We start from the raw sequence: 19,548 nt of genomic DNA, 5'->3' as shown, positions 1-19,548 counted from the left end.
GTCATTGGGATGGGAATTGTAGTCCAAAAGCAGCTGGAGACCCACGTTTGGGAAACACTGGACTAAATGATCCTCAGAGTTCCTTCCAGCTCAAGGATTCTATTATTCCACCTCTCTCTCTCTCTCTCTCTCTCTCTCTCTCTCTCTCTCTCTCTCTCTCTCTCTCTCTCTCTCGTCTTTACTGAGCATTTGTTCCAATCTGTTTGCAATGAGGTTGTACCGCAATGAACATCCATCACACATCCCTCCTGGTTTGCCTGCAAAGTGTTTGCACATCTTCTCGTTAATTGTTTGCTCATCCCACATACTTCAGCACATGTCCTCATCAGTTTCCTAACTGCAAACAAAACACCTGAAAAGTGGATTTGTTGCACCAAGGTGACAGAACTCTTTAATCCACTTTAATTGCACAAACCTAAAACCCTGGCATCCTCTCAAATCCCTCTTCCAAATCATTGACAGTCTGGAGGCGACCTTACTTTAGAGTAGGAAACATTTCCGCGTTCCCTTGTGTTTTGAAACATGGATGTGAAAGGTTGCAGCACTTGCCTGGGTTTTCTTTGACCGATTAGCTGGAGTGCACTTTTCAAGTATGTGCTCACCAAGACTTCTCAAACTATTTTAGTCTAACCACAGCCTGGAAACACAAACCAAGTCTTGTGCAGCCAGGAAGTTTCTTGTAGTAGCAACAGGTAAATCTTGCCACTCAGTGCCAGGCAGACACCCAATGACAACGAAGCATGACCACAAATCATCTGCAGCACGCTTCCAAAATATAATTATGACAGCTTTTCTAAACACACTGACTAGGCAGGTGAAGGCACTGCTGAAGTCATCTATTGATTTAAAACCAGCTACTGTACAGGAGTATACAAAACACAGGTCTTTAAAAGAGCCAGATTGTTATTACCTGGCTATTATCTGTCCAAATGCATGGGGAACAGGGGGGCAGTCCTGCAGGCATGTGATCAAGATCTCAAGTGGAGCATAGACAGATTTGCTGAAGCTACTTTTGTCATTCCAAAGGTTAAAAATATACACAAACTGAAGGTGAAAGCCACAGCGATGGTAGGTGTCACAAGTTCCAGCCACTTGAGGACAAACAGTGGCTGCTGTGTGTCATTTAAAGCCATAATGACCATTTCATGTCAACTCACCAGCTCAAAGACTCTTCTGATCATGACTCTCCTTATGATCCCTGGACAGTTCCATGATTTTGAGGGCTATTGAGGACAAGTGTGACTGCCCTTTCCCAAAAATGGATGAGCAGTGAAGAAAGGCAAGTACAGTGGTACCTCGCGTTAAGTACTTAATTCGTTCTGGAGGTCCGTTCTTAACCTGAAACTGTTCTTAACCTGAGGTACCACTTTAGCTAATGGGGCCTCCTGTCGCTGCAGCTGCATCACCACTGCATGATTTCTGTTCTCATCCTGAGGTAAAGTTCTTAACCCGAGGTACTATTTCTGGGTTAGCGGAGTCTGTAACCTGAAGCGTCTGTAACCTGAAGCATATGTAACCCAAGGTACCACTGTAACAACTACAATAGCAGCAAGATGATGATGATCAACAACAACAACAACAACTCCAGTCTTCAGTTTCACCTCTGCTCCATAGATTCATCTGTTCTTGGGAAGGTTAGAAGAACCACAGAAGAACAGAAGAAGGCCCCTGGTGGATCAGGCCAATGGCTTATCTAGTCCAGCATCCAGTGGCCAACCAGATACCCATAGAAAATCAGCAGTCAGGACTTGAGCACAAAACACTCTGCCATTCTGCAGCTTCCACCAACTAGCATTTAGAAGCATTACTGCCTCAGACCATGCTGTCATGGCAGCTAGTGATTGACTTCTCCATTCCTCTTGCAAAGCCATCCAAGTTAGTAGTCATCATTACTTCCTGAGGGAGAGCACTGGTCTTCCCAAGAGCCCCAGACAAAATAAGAATCCCTCCATTGCAGATGACTCAGTTGTATTGGACTCCAACTCCCATTAGTCACAGTCAACATGGCCAATGGCCAAGGATGATGGGAGTTGTAGTCCAGCTTCACTGGAAAGGCAGCAAGTTAAGGAAGGCTGAGTCTCCCACTCTCCCCCAGTCTTCATCTAGCAGAAAAAGTGGGCTGCTTCCAGGAAGCACATGCCGCCCACTTAACTGGAAAAGCTTCACATGTGCCCAATACAGTGGTACCTCAGGTTACAGACGCTTCAGGTTACATACGCTTCAGGTTACAGACTCTGCTAACCCAGAAATATTACCTCAGGTTAAAAACTTTGCTTCAGGATAAGAACAGAAATCGTGCTCCAGCGGCACAGCGGCAGCAGAAGGCCCCATTAGCTAAAGTGGTGCTTCAGGTTAAGAACAGTTTCAGGTTAAGAACGGACCTCCGGAACAAATTAAGTTCTTAACCTGAGGTACCACTGTAATATGAAACTTTCCCATTGCCCTTTTCAGGCTTTCCATCCTGCCTTGATTTGACAACAGCATTCTTATATTAATATATAATGCTGAGCATGCTTCAGCTCATTCACACCCACAGTAGCTCTGAGGAGAAGATAAATACTTTTAAGCACATTTTCCAAATGGGGGAAACTGAGGCTGGGGGGTTCTTTCTCACAAAAGATGCAATTTGCATATGAATGCTTTTGGAGTGATTCCTATGCAAGCAGAAACTAGGCACCCACGTGGTTCTCTCGGAAAGAATCCTGACAGGAGAAATGATCAGGAATCCAGAACCATTTTCCTTCTCAATAATTTCATGTGGGTGCTTAGTTTCAGCATCACATTAGCCAAGGAAGTTGCTTTAGAGCAGGGCTTTCGTTTTGCTGTCATGGCCCCAGCCTTACAGAACAGGCCACCCAAAGAGTATCCAAGCTAGCAATCATTCTGTCAATCAGCAATGCATAATAGGCTTGGAGAACACCTAAACTCCAGCTCCCCTCCTCTTTTCTCCACCACTTGCAAAACCACACTTGTTTATTTACATTGTATCTCGTGGGGACTTTTAATTGTAACTCACTCAGGGAGCCAATCTTATCTGAAAAGCTGGGTATACAGTGGTACCTTGGTTCTCAAACTTAATCCGTTCCAGAAGTCCGTTCCGAAACCAAAGCTTTCCAAAACCACGGCGCGCTTTCCCATATAAATTAATGCAAAACAAATTAATCCGTTCTAGACTTTTAAAAACAACCCCTAAAACAGCAATTTAACATGAATTTTACTATCTAACCAGACCACTGATACATAAAATGAAAGCAATAATCAATGTACTGTACTATGAAATAAATAAGACAGTATTGTAGGTGATAAAAATTAAAATTATTTCCCCCCCCCTTACCTGTGCTGATGATAGTCATTGTTTGGATGGGGGAGGTATCCATTTCCACAGTCACACAATCAATCAATCAATCAATCAATCAGTAGCTGAACTGAGTTCCACACATTCGCAAAAACAAATTAACCGAATAAGCCTTAAAAAAAAAAGCAAAATAAATAGCAAAAACAAAAACGCCAAACTTAATTCATTCTGGAAGTTTGTTTGACTTCTGAAATGTTCAAAAACCAAGGTGCAGCTTCTGATTGATGTAGGCGCCCGGCAGACAATAGCCGACAGCCACATCGGATATTCGGCTTCTGAAAAACATTCAAAAACCAGAACACTTATTTCTGGGTTTTCGGCGTTTGAAGACCAAGGCGTTTGAGAACCAAGGTACCACTGTAATAGTTTGGGCCCAGGCTACCTGAAAAATCATATGTCCCTATATGACCCTGCCCAGGTACTAACATTCTCAAGTGAGCACCTTCTCTCTGTCCCATCAACATTAGTGGCATGGTTGGTGGTGGCATGAGAGCATAGGTGCCAACTCTGGGGCTGAGGACATGTTGGCCCCCCAAAGTATGGGGGATGGGGTTGAGCTCCCCCCTCCATCTTGAGGGGCCAGGTATTGGCAGGCCTTCCTGTGGAAACTGGGCCCTACTTGCCTCCCTATGGTGGTGGCGGGCCTTGGCGGGCACCCCACAGTGGTGGTGGTGGGGTCAGACCTCCTCATGGTGGCGACGGGCCTCAGCAGGTCTCATGGCCTCCTCTCACTGTGTGTGACATCGTACATGTGTCTCACATGTGTGGCATCATGCGTATGCGACAAGCTCCACCCAATGTTGGGCGGAACTCAGCACCTCTGTTTGAGAGAGAGAGAGAGAGAGAGAGAGAGAGAGAGAGAGAGAGAGAGGGGTGTTTTTCAGTGGCTGCTCCCATATTGTGGAATTCCCTCCCAAGAGAAGTCAGAATGGCTCCTCTTTGCTGTCCTTCCACCAGCCGGCTAAGACTTTCCTTTTCAAACAGGCCTTTGAAAATTAAGGTGCAGATGATGCTGATAACTGGGCCACGATCAGGGCAAACTGTTTTTAATTGCTCGCTTTAAATGAGCTTTGACGTGGCTTCCTTCAGAGTTGCCATATTTCGAAAAGTGAAAATCTGGACTCAAAAGTTGTTGAGCAACACTTCCAATATGGGCAGCCATTTTCAAAAATTCCGCCCTGACGCCATTTTCGATGAATGAATCCCAGCTATGCCCAGGAAATTCTGAACGTATGGCAGCCCTAGTTTACTTACTGTTTTTAACTACAGTGGTACCTCGGGTAACATACGCTTCAGGTTACATACGCTTCAGGTTACAGACTCCGCTAACCCAGAAATAGTACTTCAGGGTAAGAACTTTGCTTCAGGATGAGAACAGAAATTGTGCTCCGGCGGCGGCGCAGCAGCAGCAGCAGGAGGCTCCATTAGCTAAAGTGGTGCTTCAGGTTAAGAACAGTTTCAGGTTAAGAGCAGACCTCTGGAACGAATTAAGTACTTAACTTGAGGTACCACTGTAGTTTGTTTTTCATAATGATGTTTTTAAATATTGTAAGCCAACCCAAATTCCAGCTTTGGAGAAAGGTGGGGTATAAATATATTAAACAATAAAATATTAAATATATTAAGCTCTCTCTCTTTCTCTGGATGTCATTGGGACTAAAACTACCACCACGTCTGACAGTTGCCAGATTAACTGGTGCTGATGGGAGTTGGAGTCCAACAGCATCTGAAGAACACAGGTATGCGAAGGCTTACCTGCACAATTCTATGACTCTTCCGTTTCAACTTTCAAGTCCCTCTCTAGGAGGTCACTTATGTGGGCCAAGGAGGCTGTATGCAATTGCAATTCTACCCATAGATCTCAAATAATCCTTGCTGCAATTTTCATGTTATTGCAGGGCTGAAGGAGGCTAAGTCCAAACTTGCAGGAGACACTTGGGGTGTAAAATCGTGGAAGTGATCAGAACGAAACACGGAGCCACCCAGGTGAAAATTACACCGTTGGAATTTTAAACAAACAAACAAACTCACACAGACTGGGATTGTTCGAAATAATGACAGTCTCCTTTGGCAAATCACGCTGGGGATCAGCAAATAAAGCCAGACAAACCCACATAGGATGGAGAAACACCTGGAGTAGAAGGTATAAATAAAGATGGCTTTGGACAGAATCCCCACAGAGCTGTCATGATGAGCTGTATCTCTAGCTTCAAGCAGACATCTATCTGTGGTGGTGGCGGTGGCGGTGGCGGTGGCGGTGGTGGCAGTGGAGGAGGAGGGTCTTCCTCAGTCTCCTCTAGGAGAAACGCTTCCTCCATGAGAAACAGTCAAGGGTTTTCTGGTGGAAGTTATAGTGGAGGAAGATCTGGTTCTGGAGGGGGGATATGCCATAGCATGCCTGGAGGGTTTGGTGGTGGGTTTGGTGGTGGGCATAGCTATGGGGGTGGGAGTGGCTTCAGTGGTGGGAGTGGCTTTGGTGGCGGTGGCTTTGGTGGCGGCGGTTTCGGAGGCGGCTCTGGGGGGTTTGGGTTTGGTGGTGGCGACGATGCTGGGTTCCTCTCCAACAATGAGAAGAGCACCATGCAGAACCTCAACGACCGCCTGGCCTCTTACCTGGACCAGGTGCGGAACCTGGAAGCAGAGAACAACCAGCTGGAGCACCTGATTGAAGAGTGGTATCGGAAGCATGGGCAGAGCGGCGCACCGAAAGACTACAGCTCTTACTACGATGAGATTGACAAGCTCTCCCACGAGGTAGCGTAATCGCCCTTCCCCATCAGAGTTTCTAACTGGGGCAATCCGAGTAAGGTCCACTATTCGATTGCTGATTCAGGACCCTAAAAGGGTTTTATATAACCGACTTTTTATTTTGTTCTGCGTACATCCCAATGTTCTTTTGTTGCTATGGCCGGTGGCTGACGCAAATAAAGTTTCATTCGCCCTTCCCCATCTGTTTTGACTCTCGGAGAGGGGCTTCTCTTTGGGCTCCAACTAAGAAGGTCATTTGTGGAACGCGGCACAAAGCAGGCAACATCTTCTCAAATCCAGTAGAATGGGGATTATGATGAATGGATTGTGAGAACTGCTCAACAGCAAGGATGGAGGAGGACTCCAGATGGTCTACATTTTAAAGAGAACCAAACCAGATTAACTTATTCCAGATTTATACATATGGAGAAATGTGTATTTTAGGGAAAGTGTTTTTTTACTTGTGTTACTTTAGGGGTAGAATGCATATAAAATGTGCACAATTTTGATGTGAGTTGTGTGTGTGTTTAAAAACAATTCACAAAAAGAAAAAAATCAGGGAACAGATCTATGACTAGAATAGAGCCTTGGGGAAAAGTTTCCATTGGTTCTTTTTTAAGAAGGTTATTGTCACATACCAACTCTCACTGGGAAGGTTATTGTCACATACCTACCCTCACTGGTGCCAGTGAATACTTTTTCCTTAAGGAACCTAGGACTCAGCTACATTAGTCAAGAAACAGAGTTTTGGATGCGTTATAAACATGCAACACCAGATGGTGCTGGAGAGCAAAAAAAAAAATCTAAGCGCTTTTCCATAGCGTTTTTTTTCTTTTGTTATAACGATTTAATTTCTTACTTTTTATAGAGGTTTTTTCCCTGTGTGTAGATCCACCCCTAGTGACATGTCTGTTTTGTTCAGATCACAATGGGGAGGGGCATAAGAATATAATAAAGGCCTTGCTGGAACAGGCAAAAGGCTCACCTCGTGCAGCATCCTGTTCTCATAGATGCCAGTGGAAAAACCACGAGTGCAATGACATTCTCCCATTCTGCAGTTTCCAGCAACTAGTATTTGACTTTATTGTATGTATTTTTCCATAAAATTTATGCACCGCTTGATTGGGGGGGGGGGACACACCTCAGAGTGATTTACAAAAGATAAAACATTAAGAAAAAATAACAACCCTACTTTGAAACATACAAAAGTTTAAATACTAAAAGAGATAAAAATTGTCTTCTGTCTAAGCACTTCCTCTACCTCTCCCCTCCCTGTATATCCTTAAATCTGTTCTGGAGTTTTCCTCTGGAGCAGATTTGGGGAGGGTGCGGGGCGCCTGGGAGAGGAGAGGGAGGGGAATCTCCATAGCAAAAGTGGGAATTCTTACGCCTGCAGATCTACTTTGTTAGATGTAACCTTACAGAATGAGAAGGAGAATGAATTGGCTTGCTTGAGGTCCCACCAGCTTGTAGTAGTTTAGAGGAAAGCACGACTGCTTCAATTAAATGTGGGAAATGTGGGGAAGAGCTGTGGCTTGATGGCGGCCACAAGTTTTAAATAACATCTAGTTAAGCACTAATTGCAATAATCAGAATGTCAATCAGAATGTCAGCTTTCCGCACATGATTATTATTATTATTTTTTAAAAGTGATGTTTTGCGTCAGGTATTTCACCCCTTTGTATCACTATGGGAAATATGGTGGTCCCGAATCCTTAGCAACCAAATGTGCCCTTTCCCCTTCTTGCAGCTGGTTGATGCGGTGGCCGAGAGTAACAAGATGCTCCTGGACATCGATAACACAAAGATGGCTGCTAATGACTTCAAGATGAAGTAAGACCATACAGAGATGCTTCCTATTAGGCCACATCCACACCCATGCTCTTATACCACTTTAAACAGCCGTGGCTTCTCACAAAGAATCCTGGGAACTGTAGTTTATTAAGGGTGCTGTGAGCTCTTAGGAGACCCCTATTCATCTCATAAAGCCAGTGCTTTTTTCCCTGGGGGTACACAGAGGCACGGATACCCCTTAACATTTTGTGAATCTAAGTTTGGCCTCATTGAGGGGCAGTATTTCCATATGAGTAGGAAAATGAGAGTACCCCTAAACGTTTTTTATATATAGAAAAAAAAAGCACTGCATGAAGCTATTATTCCCAGAGCTCTCCATCGTTCACCCTGGACACTGACGTCCAGCTCCGAGGGTCTTCTGGCGGTTCCCTCACCACGAGAAGTGAGGTTGCAGGGAACCAGGCAGAGGGCCTTCTCAGTAGTGGCACCCACTCTGTGGAATTCCCTCCCATCAGATGTCAAGGAAATAAACAGCTATCTGACTTTTAGAAGACATCTGAAGGAAGCCCTGTTTGGGGAATTTTTTAATGTTTGATCTTTTATCACTGTTGTTGTTGTTGTTGTTAATAATATTGATATTCTATTGGGAGCTGCCCAGGGTGGCTGGGGAAACACAGCCAGATGGGTGGGGTATGTATGTATGTATGTATGTATGTATGTATGTATGTATATATGTATAGTGGTACCTCAGGTTACATATGCTTCAGGTTACATATGCTTCAGGTTACAGACTCCGCTAACCCAGAAATAGTGCTTAAGTTAAGAACTTTGCTTCAGGATGAGAACAGAAATCGTGCTCTGGTGGCGCGGCGGCAGCAGGAGACCCCATTAGCTAAAATGGTGCTTCAGGTTAAGAACAGTTTCAGGTTAAGAATGGACCTCCAGAACGAATTAAGTACTTAACCCGAGGTACCACTGTATGTATAATCCCTGGGAAGAGGGATTGATGGTTAAACCACTCTGGTTCCATAATCAATATCAGCAAATGAAACCATAAAATCATTAAATATCTTTACAGCTACAGCAGATTAAAATTCCCAGAGACTATACTTCAACACAATGATACTTTATCAGGATGACAAAATGTGTGTGAGTGTTTTGCTTTGAGTATTTGCTGTATGCAGTTATATATTTCTATCTTGCTTTTACTCCCGGCCATTCAAGTGACTTTCCCAAAGACCTCTGTGATTGGGCAGAGACGTAAGGAATTAGGCAGTGCTTGAGGTATCCTGGACCTTAAATACTTAGGGCCTTGGAAATTAATACAAGAAGCTTGCATTCCTGCCTTGCTTTTCCTCTCAGGGGTCCAAGGTTGTGTAAATTACCCTCCCTCCCCCCTTTTCTCTTTACAACAACCCAGTAAGGTAGACTAGGCTAAGCTGGACACATGTACAGAAACAGAAGTTCCTATCAATTAATGGCAGTGAGGTTTGGGGGGGGGGCAAGAAGACGCAGGTAGCTCAATCCACATCCAGTGTACCAGCCTCTGGAAATCCTGTTGGCATCCCTGGAATTTAGGATTGGTCCCTGAGAGACGTTTAAAACAACAGCAATCAAACACTTTTGTTGCAAACAAAATGGATCGCTGCAGATTGCGCCGTTGTTGCCTTTCAGACTAACTTCCTTGGCTTTCTTAGGTATGAGACAGAGGCTGGTCTTCTCCAAAGCGTAGAGGCTGATCTGCAAGGTTTACGTCCCCTTTTGGATAAGCTGACTTTGGAAAAGTCTGACCTGGAGATGGAGTATGAATCCCTGCAGGAAGAACTGAGCCATCTTAAGAAAAACCACAATGAAGTAAGAGCCGCCCACCCCCCTCGTGCCTGGAATGAAATCCAAGGCCTTTGGAAGACATGTGTTAAATTTCAGAAAGGAAGTTTACATCTTCTTCCTCCCTGTGCTGGGATCTTCCAATATTTTTGTGAAATCCCAGAATATGCCAGCAGCTTATTTCCCACTAGGTATGGGTATAAAGGACACAGCAGCTCTGGCCTGGTGGTAACTCTTGGGAACATTAAAACGGAGGAGAGAACTGCAAACTCCTAGGCAAGGTTCAGGATCCTGCCCGCAAAGGATTCCCCCCCCCCGGCTCCCCAGAAACCCATCAATTTTGCACATAGTGTGTGCATAGCTTTGGCAGAATTGGGAATTGTGGGCGTGAAATTGCTGCACATTTCAATGCCCAGTCAAACATGAGCTCAAAGAAGGATGCAGTCTAACCACACTCCATTGTTTTGAATGGGATACGCTCCATCACTTTGAATGTGACTATGTCAGTGGGAGAGATGGGAAGCAGAATTTAGTCCATCACCTCTGCTGTAACAGCCCAGCTGCATCACATACCTCTTGCCCCTGAACTGTTTTTTTTTAATCTTTATTAATTTAAAATAAATACATTTATGAGAAAACAGATGTACAGACAAGTAAACTAACAATCAATCAATCAATCAATCAATCAATCAAATAACAGAAAAATCAAACAAACCACCACACTATAAGAAAATTAATATAATTATCATCATATATACTCTTGATACTGAACACAATTATAAAACTTATAGAGAAGAAATTTAAAACTGACTTCCAATTAATCTCACTGTACTTTCTCTAGCCATTACTTTATACCGCACAGTTACATATTTCTTATATAGTTTCTTTTTACCTCCCTACGAACTTATATTTATACAATATACTGGAATCAGTCTAATTCTGCCAAGTTGTTTCCTTTTATTCCATAGTTTTCTAAATATCCTTTAATATTTAGAACTGTGCCAGCTGGTCATTATAAGAAAAGCTGTTTGAGAATTGGTGCCTGAGTTTTGTTTCCCCCTCTTCCCTCCCTGTCCATTTTCTCGTGTGTCTTTTATTTATTTATTGTAAGCCTGTGGACAGGGACTATCTCGCTTTAACTGACTGTATGTGAGTCACTCTGGAAGTCTTTTTGGCTGAATGCCCTAAATACTGAGCACCCGCCATCCACGACTCAAAAAGCCATTTACACATTAGTGTGCCTAAGGAAGTGCGCCCACTGTGTGTGCCGGGAGGGTCTCAATGTTTTATTTGTTTTGGACATGCAGGTAAAGAACAGTATGCAACACCAGTCCGGTGGGGATGTCACTGTTGAGGTTGATTCCAAGCCTGGAGAGGATCTGAAAAAGAGACTGGATGATCTGAGACATGAATATGAACAGATCATTCAGCAAAATCGCAGAGAGGTCGAACAATGGTATGAGGCTAAGGTGAGTAACCCCGGGAGAGCAAGGAACAGGGTCAAACGATGCTTCTTTGCAGCCTACCCCAGCTCTAAAAGAAAGAAAGAATTTTAAATCATATGGGGTCTGACACAAGGAAAAGGTACCCAATTGCTTGTCTACTTGTAGATAGCTGTGTGGGGAGCAAACACTGGAATCTGTAGCACAGTCATAAATTGATTTATGATCAATTTACGTTTCCGAGCACAATTCAAAGTGTTGGTGCTGACCTTTAAAGCCCTAAACAGCCTTGGTCCAGTATATCTGAAGGAGCGTCTCCACCCCCATCATTCTACCCGGACACTGAGGTCCAGCACCGAGGGCCTTCTGGCGGTTCCCTCAGTGCGAGAAGCCACGTTACAGGGAACCAAGCAGAGGGCCTTCTCGGTAGTGGCGCCCTCCCTGTGGAACGCCCTCCCACACCCTTGCCATCGCCCATCCTGCGCAGTAGCCTAAGGCGCAAAGAAGGGAGGAGAAGGTTGGGGGTAACGAAACTCTTATGTTGGGGGAGGTCCAATAAAAGACCACTCCTAGATTCTTCTAGCAATTGAGCCAGACATGAGCTTTGGGGCTCTTCACTGTAAATAGTTTGCACCAAAATAAAACCTATAAAACACAGGTCCTGCCTGGTTACTCTCCAGCAACCTCAACAGCCATCTGACACTAGGGATCATTATCAGAAGATGTTCAGCACCCTCACCCAGCTACAGTTCCCAAGTTCTTTAGGAAACTGAATCAAATCGATGTAGCTTGATAGTGTAAGCATGCCTTTAGCACTCAGGGTGTAAAACGATACCTTTCCAGTGCTTTCCCCAAGTGCCCTCACTTCAGCCATTGAAAACCCAGTGTGTAATTAAACTATGGAACAGGCTCCCACGGCAGGCAGGGATGGAAAACCAGCTTGGGTGGCTTTGAAAGAGGATTAGACAAAGTCACAGAGGACAAGGCTATCAGCAAGAGGAGAATGCTAATAACCCTGATGGCCATGTTCTACTTCCTCTATTGGAGGTCATGTGACGCTGAATACTATGACTCTGAAACCACAGGAGGGGAGAGTGCTATTGCGCTCATGGCTTACTTGTGGGCTTCCTAAAGGGATCTGTTTGGCCACTGTAGGAAATCGGAACCTGAGTTAGATGGGCCTCTGTTTTGACCTGGCAGGCTTCTTATACACCTTGAAACCCGAACGCCTTACAAGTCGAACATTTTGGCTCCTGAACGCCGCAAATCCGGAAGTGAGTGTTCTGGTTTGCGAACATTCTTTGGAACCTGAATGTCCAATGGGGCTTCCACAGCTTCCAGGAAGCTCCTGCAGCCAACAACAACAACAACAATTTGTTGTTTATACCCCGCTCATCTGGCTGGGTTTCCCCAGCCACTCTGGGTGGCTTCGAACAAAATATTAAAATACAATAATTCATCAAATGTTAAAAACTTACCTGTACCTTGGTTTCCAAACATTTTGGAAGTCGAATGGCCTTCCGAAATGGATTACGTTCAACTTCCGAGGTACCACTGCATTAAGATTTGAGACGAGGTTAGTAACATACACATTGCATATTTAGAAATATTATTGAAAAAAATACATTGTTACTGTTGTCACCGAAGTGTGAAAAACACAGATATTCCCATCTTTTAAATTAATGATATTTATTAAGTTTGGGCAGGGGGAAATAAACAAATTGTCCATTATTTCAAGTGTCTGCATAGGAACAACTATGAAAATCCAGCAAAGTTGCCATTCCTCTGTTTTGCACAACACATTCTGCTCATTTCCCCCCACTTTGATTTGGAACATGTATACTTGCGGAAGGCCCAATTCATGGCCCTCTGTTTGTGTTTTCCAGATGGAGGAATCTCGTCAGCAAGAAAAGTCGAGCGACCAGGAGATTGGGACCGGTAGCAAAGAAGTGATGGAGCTCAGTCAGCAATATCAAACCCTGGAAATTGAGCTGCAGTCGCAGATCAGTTTAGTGAGTCACAGCTTCCAATTCTGCGTCATCGTTCCGTAGAACTAGTCTCAGTTGCTTGAAGCCGTTGGGATCTTTTGGTGCAATGCAGCTTCACACTATACCAGAAAGAAGGCTATGCTAGATGTTAAGTTGTGGGTGAACATATCAGACGACACCGCGATTCTTCAAACAGCTCTTGTTTATTCACAGGCCAGAACAGAACTGAACTTAAGGGCTCAGCCAGCCTGCTTATATAGAGCTCCAGTACAACATAACTGTAACAACTTTCTGTAACTATCCAATCACTGAACGTCACTTTTGATGCCTTATTTGCATATGTGGACCTGAGTAAAATATATCAACAGTATCCCCCTGCTGGCCCAGGGTGAGAACTTCAGTACATAACACTAGACCTGACAACTAATGTGGAACAGGAGTGGGGGCACTTTGCCCCCCCCAATGTTGCTGTTCTAAATCTTCCATCAGCCCTGGCCATTGGCCATGCCTGCTAGGGCTAATGGAAGTTGTTCAGCAACATCTGAAGGGTCAAATGCTCCCCACACCTGATATGCAGGAATGAATGAAGAAAGCTAGGCCTATGTTTTGCCCCTACTCTTGAAGGCTTTGTATTTGCTTTGCAGCTCCAGTCTCTGCAAAACAACCTGAACGACACAGAAGGACGCTACAACATGCAGCTGCAGCAGATCGTGAGCCTTGTTGAGCCCCTGGAACATGAGCTGGCCAGTATTAAGTATGAGATCCAGAATCAAAGCCAGGAGTACCAGACACTCCTTGGCATCAAGACCCATCTGGAGGGGGAGATCAACCAGTACCGTCAACTTCTTGAGGAAGGGAAGCACCTTGCGTATGTAGAATTCACACAGGAATGAGTCAAATAATACGCCCGTTGCTGTTTATAGGATTGTGGGAGAAATGGCCCCTGAGAAGCTTCTCCTGGAGAACATCTCTCCCCAAAACTTGCAATTTTTACGCATTAAAACTTTTGAGCGCTTATTCTCCTGCAAGGCTCTTTATGACCTCTTGATTCACTTTCACAACAAACCTTTGAAACTGGATGATAGATTGAGGAAGTGCAACTGACAATTGAAATTGTCAGACCCCACTCTACCACCCTATTCACTGGACCAGACTGGCTGGTAAAAGTAAAGGGGCCCCTGATCGTTAGGTCCAGTCATGGACGACTCTGGGGTTGCGGCGCTCATCTCGCTTTATTGGCCGAGGGAGCCGGCGTACAGCTTCTGGGTCATGTTTCCAGCATGACTAAGCCGCTTCTGGTGAACCAGAGCAGCGCACAGTACCTTCCCGCCGGAGTGGTACCTATTTATCTACTTGCACTTTGACGTGCTTTTGAACTGCTAGGTTTGCCGAGCAATGGGAGCTCACCCTGTCGTGGAGATTCGAACTGCCGACCTTCTGATAGGCAAGCCCTAGGCTCTGTGGTTTAGACCACAGCGCCACCCGTGTCCCAGACTGGTTGGTACTCAGTGGTAAATCCGGCTAAAAATGCCATGCTCCAGTAGACATGCCCTTTACTGGTTCCAGGGCCAGAGAGGAGGGTGGGCACTTCTTCTGCTCTATAATTTCTACCCAATCCCAGTTTTGACCCCAGGTCCATGCCAAATTTTGATCCAGTGAATCTTTAGTCGCTGGCAAACTTGAACAATTTTTGCTCTTCTGCTTCCTGAAATCCTTTTGAATATCTAAATATACACTTCTTCCTCAAATAAGAGACTTTCCTGCACTTTTGTGCCTGGTGAGATAAATTGATGCCATAAATTACAGGTAGCCTTGGGATTCTGTTTTGTGGGGTAGACGTTAAATTGAACGTTTTCTTGGTGTCATAGAAGGCAACTGCGCTAAATATCATTAACCTGTCAAATATTTTACTTTTAAACTTCCCATCCCTCACCCCACAAACCTTCTGCATTCAACAGCATCCATAATGAGGGATGTTGGGTAGTGGGAACTCTAAATTAGAAGATTTGATTTCGATCCAGACTGTTCTGCTTAGATCCCACCGAAATCAATGAAACTTAAGTTTGTTGCTGTTTTGTTTATAGTTGTATATATATTGTGTGAATTGTTTCCCCACTTTTGTGGCCTACCCTGGAATCTTCTGATGAAGCATAGTTATGTTTTGAATAAAATAAGCCATGGCTAACTTTTCACAGTGATATCAAGGAGAGGCAAGTTGACCTACTTAGTCGCAGCCATCCCAGTGTGTTTAAATTTTGGCAAACAAATATGAACTTGGGCAATCTGCTCAAAATATCACTGTACTCTTTATCGCCCACGTTATTTGATTCAGGCTGGGGCACAATGATAGAGCAAAAAAATGATATAAATACAAAAGAGTAGCTTCTGTCAAATCATGCAGCTGATATCTCTCTTCCCCCATCTAAAATAACACCTCTTTTTATTTATCAAAGGGCTGATATAGGGCAAGGAGGAGGTGGATCATCTGGTGGAAGTTCAGGAGGAGGACGATCATCTGGTGGAAGTTCAGGAGGAGGACGATCATCTGGTGGAATGTCATATGGAGGAAGTTCTAGAGGAGGAGGAAGTGGAGGCCAGCAATCTCCTGGTGGAATGTCATATGGAGGAAGCTCTAGAGGAGGAGGAAGTGGAGGCCAGCAATCTCCTGGTGGAATGTCATATGGAGGAAGCTCTAGAGGAGGAGGAAGTGGAGGCCAGCAATCTCCTGGTGGAATGTCATATGGAGGAAGCTCTAGAGGAGGAGGAAGTGGAGGCCAGCAATCTCCTGGTGGAATGTCATATGGAGGAAGTTCTAGTGGAGGACGACAATCGCCTGGTGGAATTTCTCAAGGAGGAAGTTCTAGAGGAGGAGGAAGTGGAGGCCAGCAATCTCCTGGTGGAATTTCTCAAGGAGGAAGTTCTAGAGGAGGAGGAAGTGGAGGAGGACAATCGCCTGGTGGAATTTCTCAAGGAGGAAGTTCTAGAGGAGGAGGAAGTGGAGGCCAGCAATCTCCTGGTGGAATTTCACAAGGAGGAGGTTCTAGAGGAGGAGGAAGTGGAGGAGGACAATCACCGGGTGGAATTTCACAAGGAGGAAGTTCTAGAGGAGGAGGAAGTGGAGGCCAGCAATCTCCTGGTGGAATTTCTCAAGGAGGAAGTTCTAGTGGAGGACGACAATCTCCTGGTGGATTTTCTCAAGGAGGAAGTTCTAGAGGAGGAGGAAGTGGAGGAGGACAATCGCCTGGTGGAATTTCTCAAGGAGGAAGTTCTAGAGGAGGAGGAAGTGGAGGCCAGCAATCTCCTGGTGGAATGTCATATGGAGGAAGTTCTAGTGGAGGACGACAATCACCTGGTGGAATTTCACAAGGAGGAAGTTCTAGAGGAGGAGGAAGTGGAGGCCAGCAATCTCCTGGTGGAATTTCCCAAGGAGGAAGTTCTGGAGGAAGAGGAGGAGGAAGTGGTGGCCATTATCAATCTTCTCCCTCATCTCAAAGCAGGCCTTCATTATGTCACAGCCATTCATCCACCCAATCCCAGTCTGGCTCTTACGAAGAGCAAGGTAAGAAGAACCATACCATGTTTATTATTTATTTATTTATTTATTTATTTATTTATTTATTTATTTATTTATTTATTTATTTAAAAAATTATCAAAGCAGTTTACAATAGTAACTATATATAATAAAAACAATTAAAAAATTAAAAATCAGACACCATCAACTAAAAATCTCATGCCTGCATAATCTTTGCAGAAAGAAAAGTTTTTGTTTAAAGGTGTTTAAAGCTTCTGAACTTCCTGTAACCAGTCTTTCTTGTCTTGGAAACATTGATTTAACCTTTCTCAATCTATGCATTTCTGTAACAGGATGTATACAACTGTGTGTATACATACCGTATTTTTCGCCCTATAGGACGCACCTTTTCCCCTCCAAAAATGAAGGGGAAATGTGTGTGCGTCCTATGGGGCGAATACAGGCTTTCGCTGAAGCCTGGAGAGTGAGAGGGGTCGGTGAGCACCGACCCCTCTCGCTCTCCAGGCTTCAGGAAGCTCTGTGCAACCCTCGGGAGCCCTGATCTCCCATCCTTTGTTTTCTAGAGTTACTTGAATGGGGCAGAATGTTAGAAAGAGGAGTAACAATGGAAGAAATGGGAGAAGCCAGAAAGGCCAAAAAGTCTGCTAAGCTTTCGGGCTATGCATGGTTTCTTTGACTCTATCTCGGTCTTATTCCTGAGTGGTTCGTTGTTGACCACTGAGCCTTTAAAATGCAGAAACATGTTCCTCTCTCTTTCAATAGACTATTGACCGACGTATTAAGGCATGACGACATCTCCCTCTTCCAAATAAAAGAACGGATTGAAGCAAGAGCAAAGAGCAAGAAACAATTCTTCTTCCATTTGACCAATACTGCTGATAGCATGAAGTCAGTGGGGCCGGTCCCAAATGCATGCCCCTTCCCCCGCAACCCTTGGGGTCCCTTCCAAAACTATATGATTCCATAACATTTTCCAGATGTACTTAGTTGCTGCAGCCTTGTTGGCTACCATCTTTAGACTGAGCTGCAAAGCAAGAAAAGGGACGTTCTACGTGTTAAATCGGCATATACAAGGCTATGTCCAAATATTGTCCAAAATAGCGCTGCAACGGAAGCCAATATGCATAACAAAATGTGCGCTTTAACATACCTGAAATGAAATGGCACACGCCTTCGGAATTAAGCAGAGGTTTTGAATTAGAATCTTCTTACATTTCAAAAATTTATTATACTTTTGAAATTTCACTTAAAAAGAAAGAAAATAAACCCTTAAGTAGATTAACTTGCCCCAACCTATATCTGCCATCACAGCATATGTGATCAAGAAAGTTCAGGAAATTTAGGTGAATATACATTTGGATTTTCATAAACAAATTGGAGTCCCGCATCGTCTAACCTCTCTTGTGTAGGTGGCAAGGACATAAAGGGTGTGTACATGATGGATTCCCTTCCTGCCTCTGATGTACACCTGCTTTTCCCATTCTCTGCAATCTTCTCTGTGCTTGCACCTCTAATAAAAGTTTACTTCTGCATAAAGCAATTGGGAATCTGGGTTTCCAAAGTGATTCTGTTTCACAAATGTTGCTTCTGGCTGCCTGGCTGTTTTGTAACCATGAGGTACAGTGTTGGGAAGGGAGCTGTTCCTTCTAAAAAGTTTCAGAAGTGTGCTTCTCCTTGAAGTCTCGCAGCATTTGGGAATGGAGGCGTTGCCACTAAGCTGATCACACACACACACACACACACACTCACTTTGTGACGAACAAGCCTAGGCACACATGGGTAGAATAATGGTTTCAGATCTTTGGCTCCTGGGCAACCAACCAGAAGCTGGGATCGCTCAGGCCCTGACACTATCAGTGGTGCAGAACCTATCAGGTGGATATATCCTTAGGAATGGTGACAGAACTGGCAGGGCATGTCAGGAAGAGAGAGCTTGAGTGTGTGTGGGGGGGGAGTGGCAGAGAGTGAAAAGGAGTGACTCCTCCCACTTTGGGCTCTGGCCTCACCCATTACTAGCTTTGGCCCCACCCAGGGCCGGATTTAGATTTGATGAGGCCCTAAGCTACTGAAGGTAATGGGGTCCTTTATATGTCCAGCTATCCTTTGTCAACAACGAATTGCTGCTCTTTTTTGTGTTGAATATATGCTACATGGTAATTTATGGACCTAATAGGTATCTAAAGCCATTTGCACATGTTGCCATGCCAGTCCATGCAGAATGTAGGCACCCTATATAGAGAAAGGAGCAAACCAGTGATATTTTAGGGAGCAGGCTAGCAGGTGGGGCCCATTACTTACATCATAGGAGCCTACACAACACCAAACATTGTTGCTGTGTGTAGGTTTTATTTTACTTGTTTTTTATCTTACATCCAGATATTTTCTTTAATTTTTTGGGGGGGCCCCCAAGAGTGTGGGACCCTAAGCTATAGCTTGTTTAGCTTATACCTAAGTCCAGCACTGGCCCCACCCATAATTGTCATGTGTGAGGAGCACAGACTAGCCCTAAGGGAAGGAGGAGGGTTGCCTATATCACAGCAGCAAAAGGAAGAGCATACACATAATTCCTTCGAACCTTTCCAGTACTTTTTTAATTGACCAAGGATTGTGTCCAGGATCCAGTTGTAAGGTCCACCAGCAACAAGGAAACATTGCCCCCCCCTTTTAAAAGTGAAGCAGTGTGGGAGTTGCCGAGTCATGAAACTGGTGATTGCCACGTAGCTTAATCCTCTGATGGTGCAATGGATACTGGCAGCCTGATCTCTTTTGCAGCCCCGCCAATAGCCCCACCCAAAATTAAGATGGCATCATGCATATCTGGAGAAACCCGAGATGGAGCACGTTGCTGGGTTGTGCTTATA

The 19,548-nt window shown here is 44.5% G+C and overlaps 1 protein-coding gene across 1 annotated transcript in view; it reads left to right on the top strand.

The window, feature by feature from the left end:
* Window positions 1–18,234, top strand: part of LOC309354868 (uncharacterized protein) — a 43,554-nt gene extending 25,320 nt beyond the window's left edge. The window contains exons 9-16 of the mRNA XM_081885132.1: window positions 5,474–6,109; window positions 7,854–7,936; window positions 9,595–9,751; window positions 11,032–11,193; window positions 13,053–13,178; window positions 13,799–14,022; window positions 15,608–16,713; window positions 17,450–18,234. Of these exons, the coding sequence (XP_081741258.1) occupies window positions 5,474–6,109; window positions 7,854–7,936; window positions 9,595–9,751; window positions 11,032–11,193; window positions 13,053–13,178; window positions 13,799–14,022; window positions 15,608–16,713; window positions 17,450–17,457 (2,502 nt within the window). The 3' untranslated portion in view covers window positions 17,458–18,234. The remainder of the gene's footprint in view (window positions 1–5,473; window positions 6,110–7,853; window positions 7,937–9,594; window positions 9,752–11,031; window positions 11,194–13,052; window positions 13,179–13,798; window positions 14,023–15,607; window positions 16,714–17,449) is intronic.
* The last annotated feature ends 1,314 nt before the right edge of the window (window positions 18,235–19,548 follow it).

Source organism: Podarcis melisellensis (assembly GCF_964234715.1).
Source record: "Podarcis melisellensis genome assembly, chromosome: 13".
Classification (NCBI taxonomy): domain Eukaryota; kingdom Metazoa; phylum Chordata; class Lepidosauria; order Squamata; family Lacertidae; genus Podarcis; species Podarcis melisellensis.
This window is presented reverse-complemented; position numbering and strand designations above follow the sequence as displayed.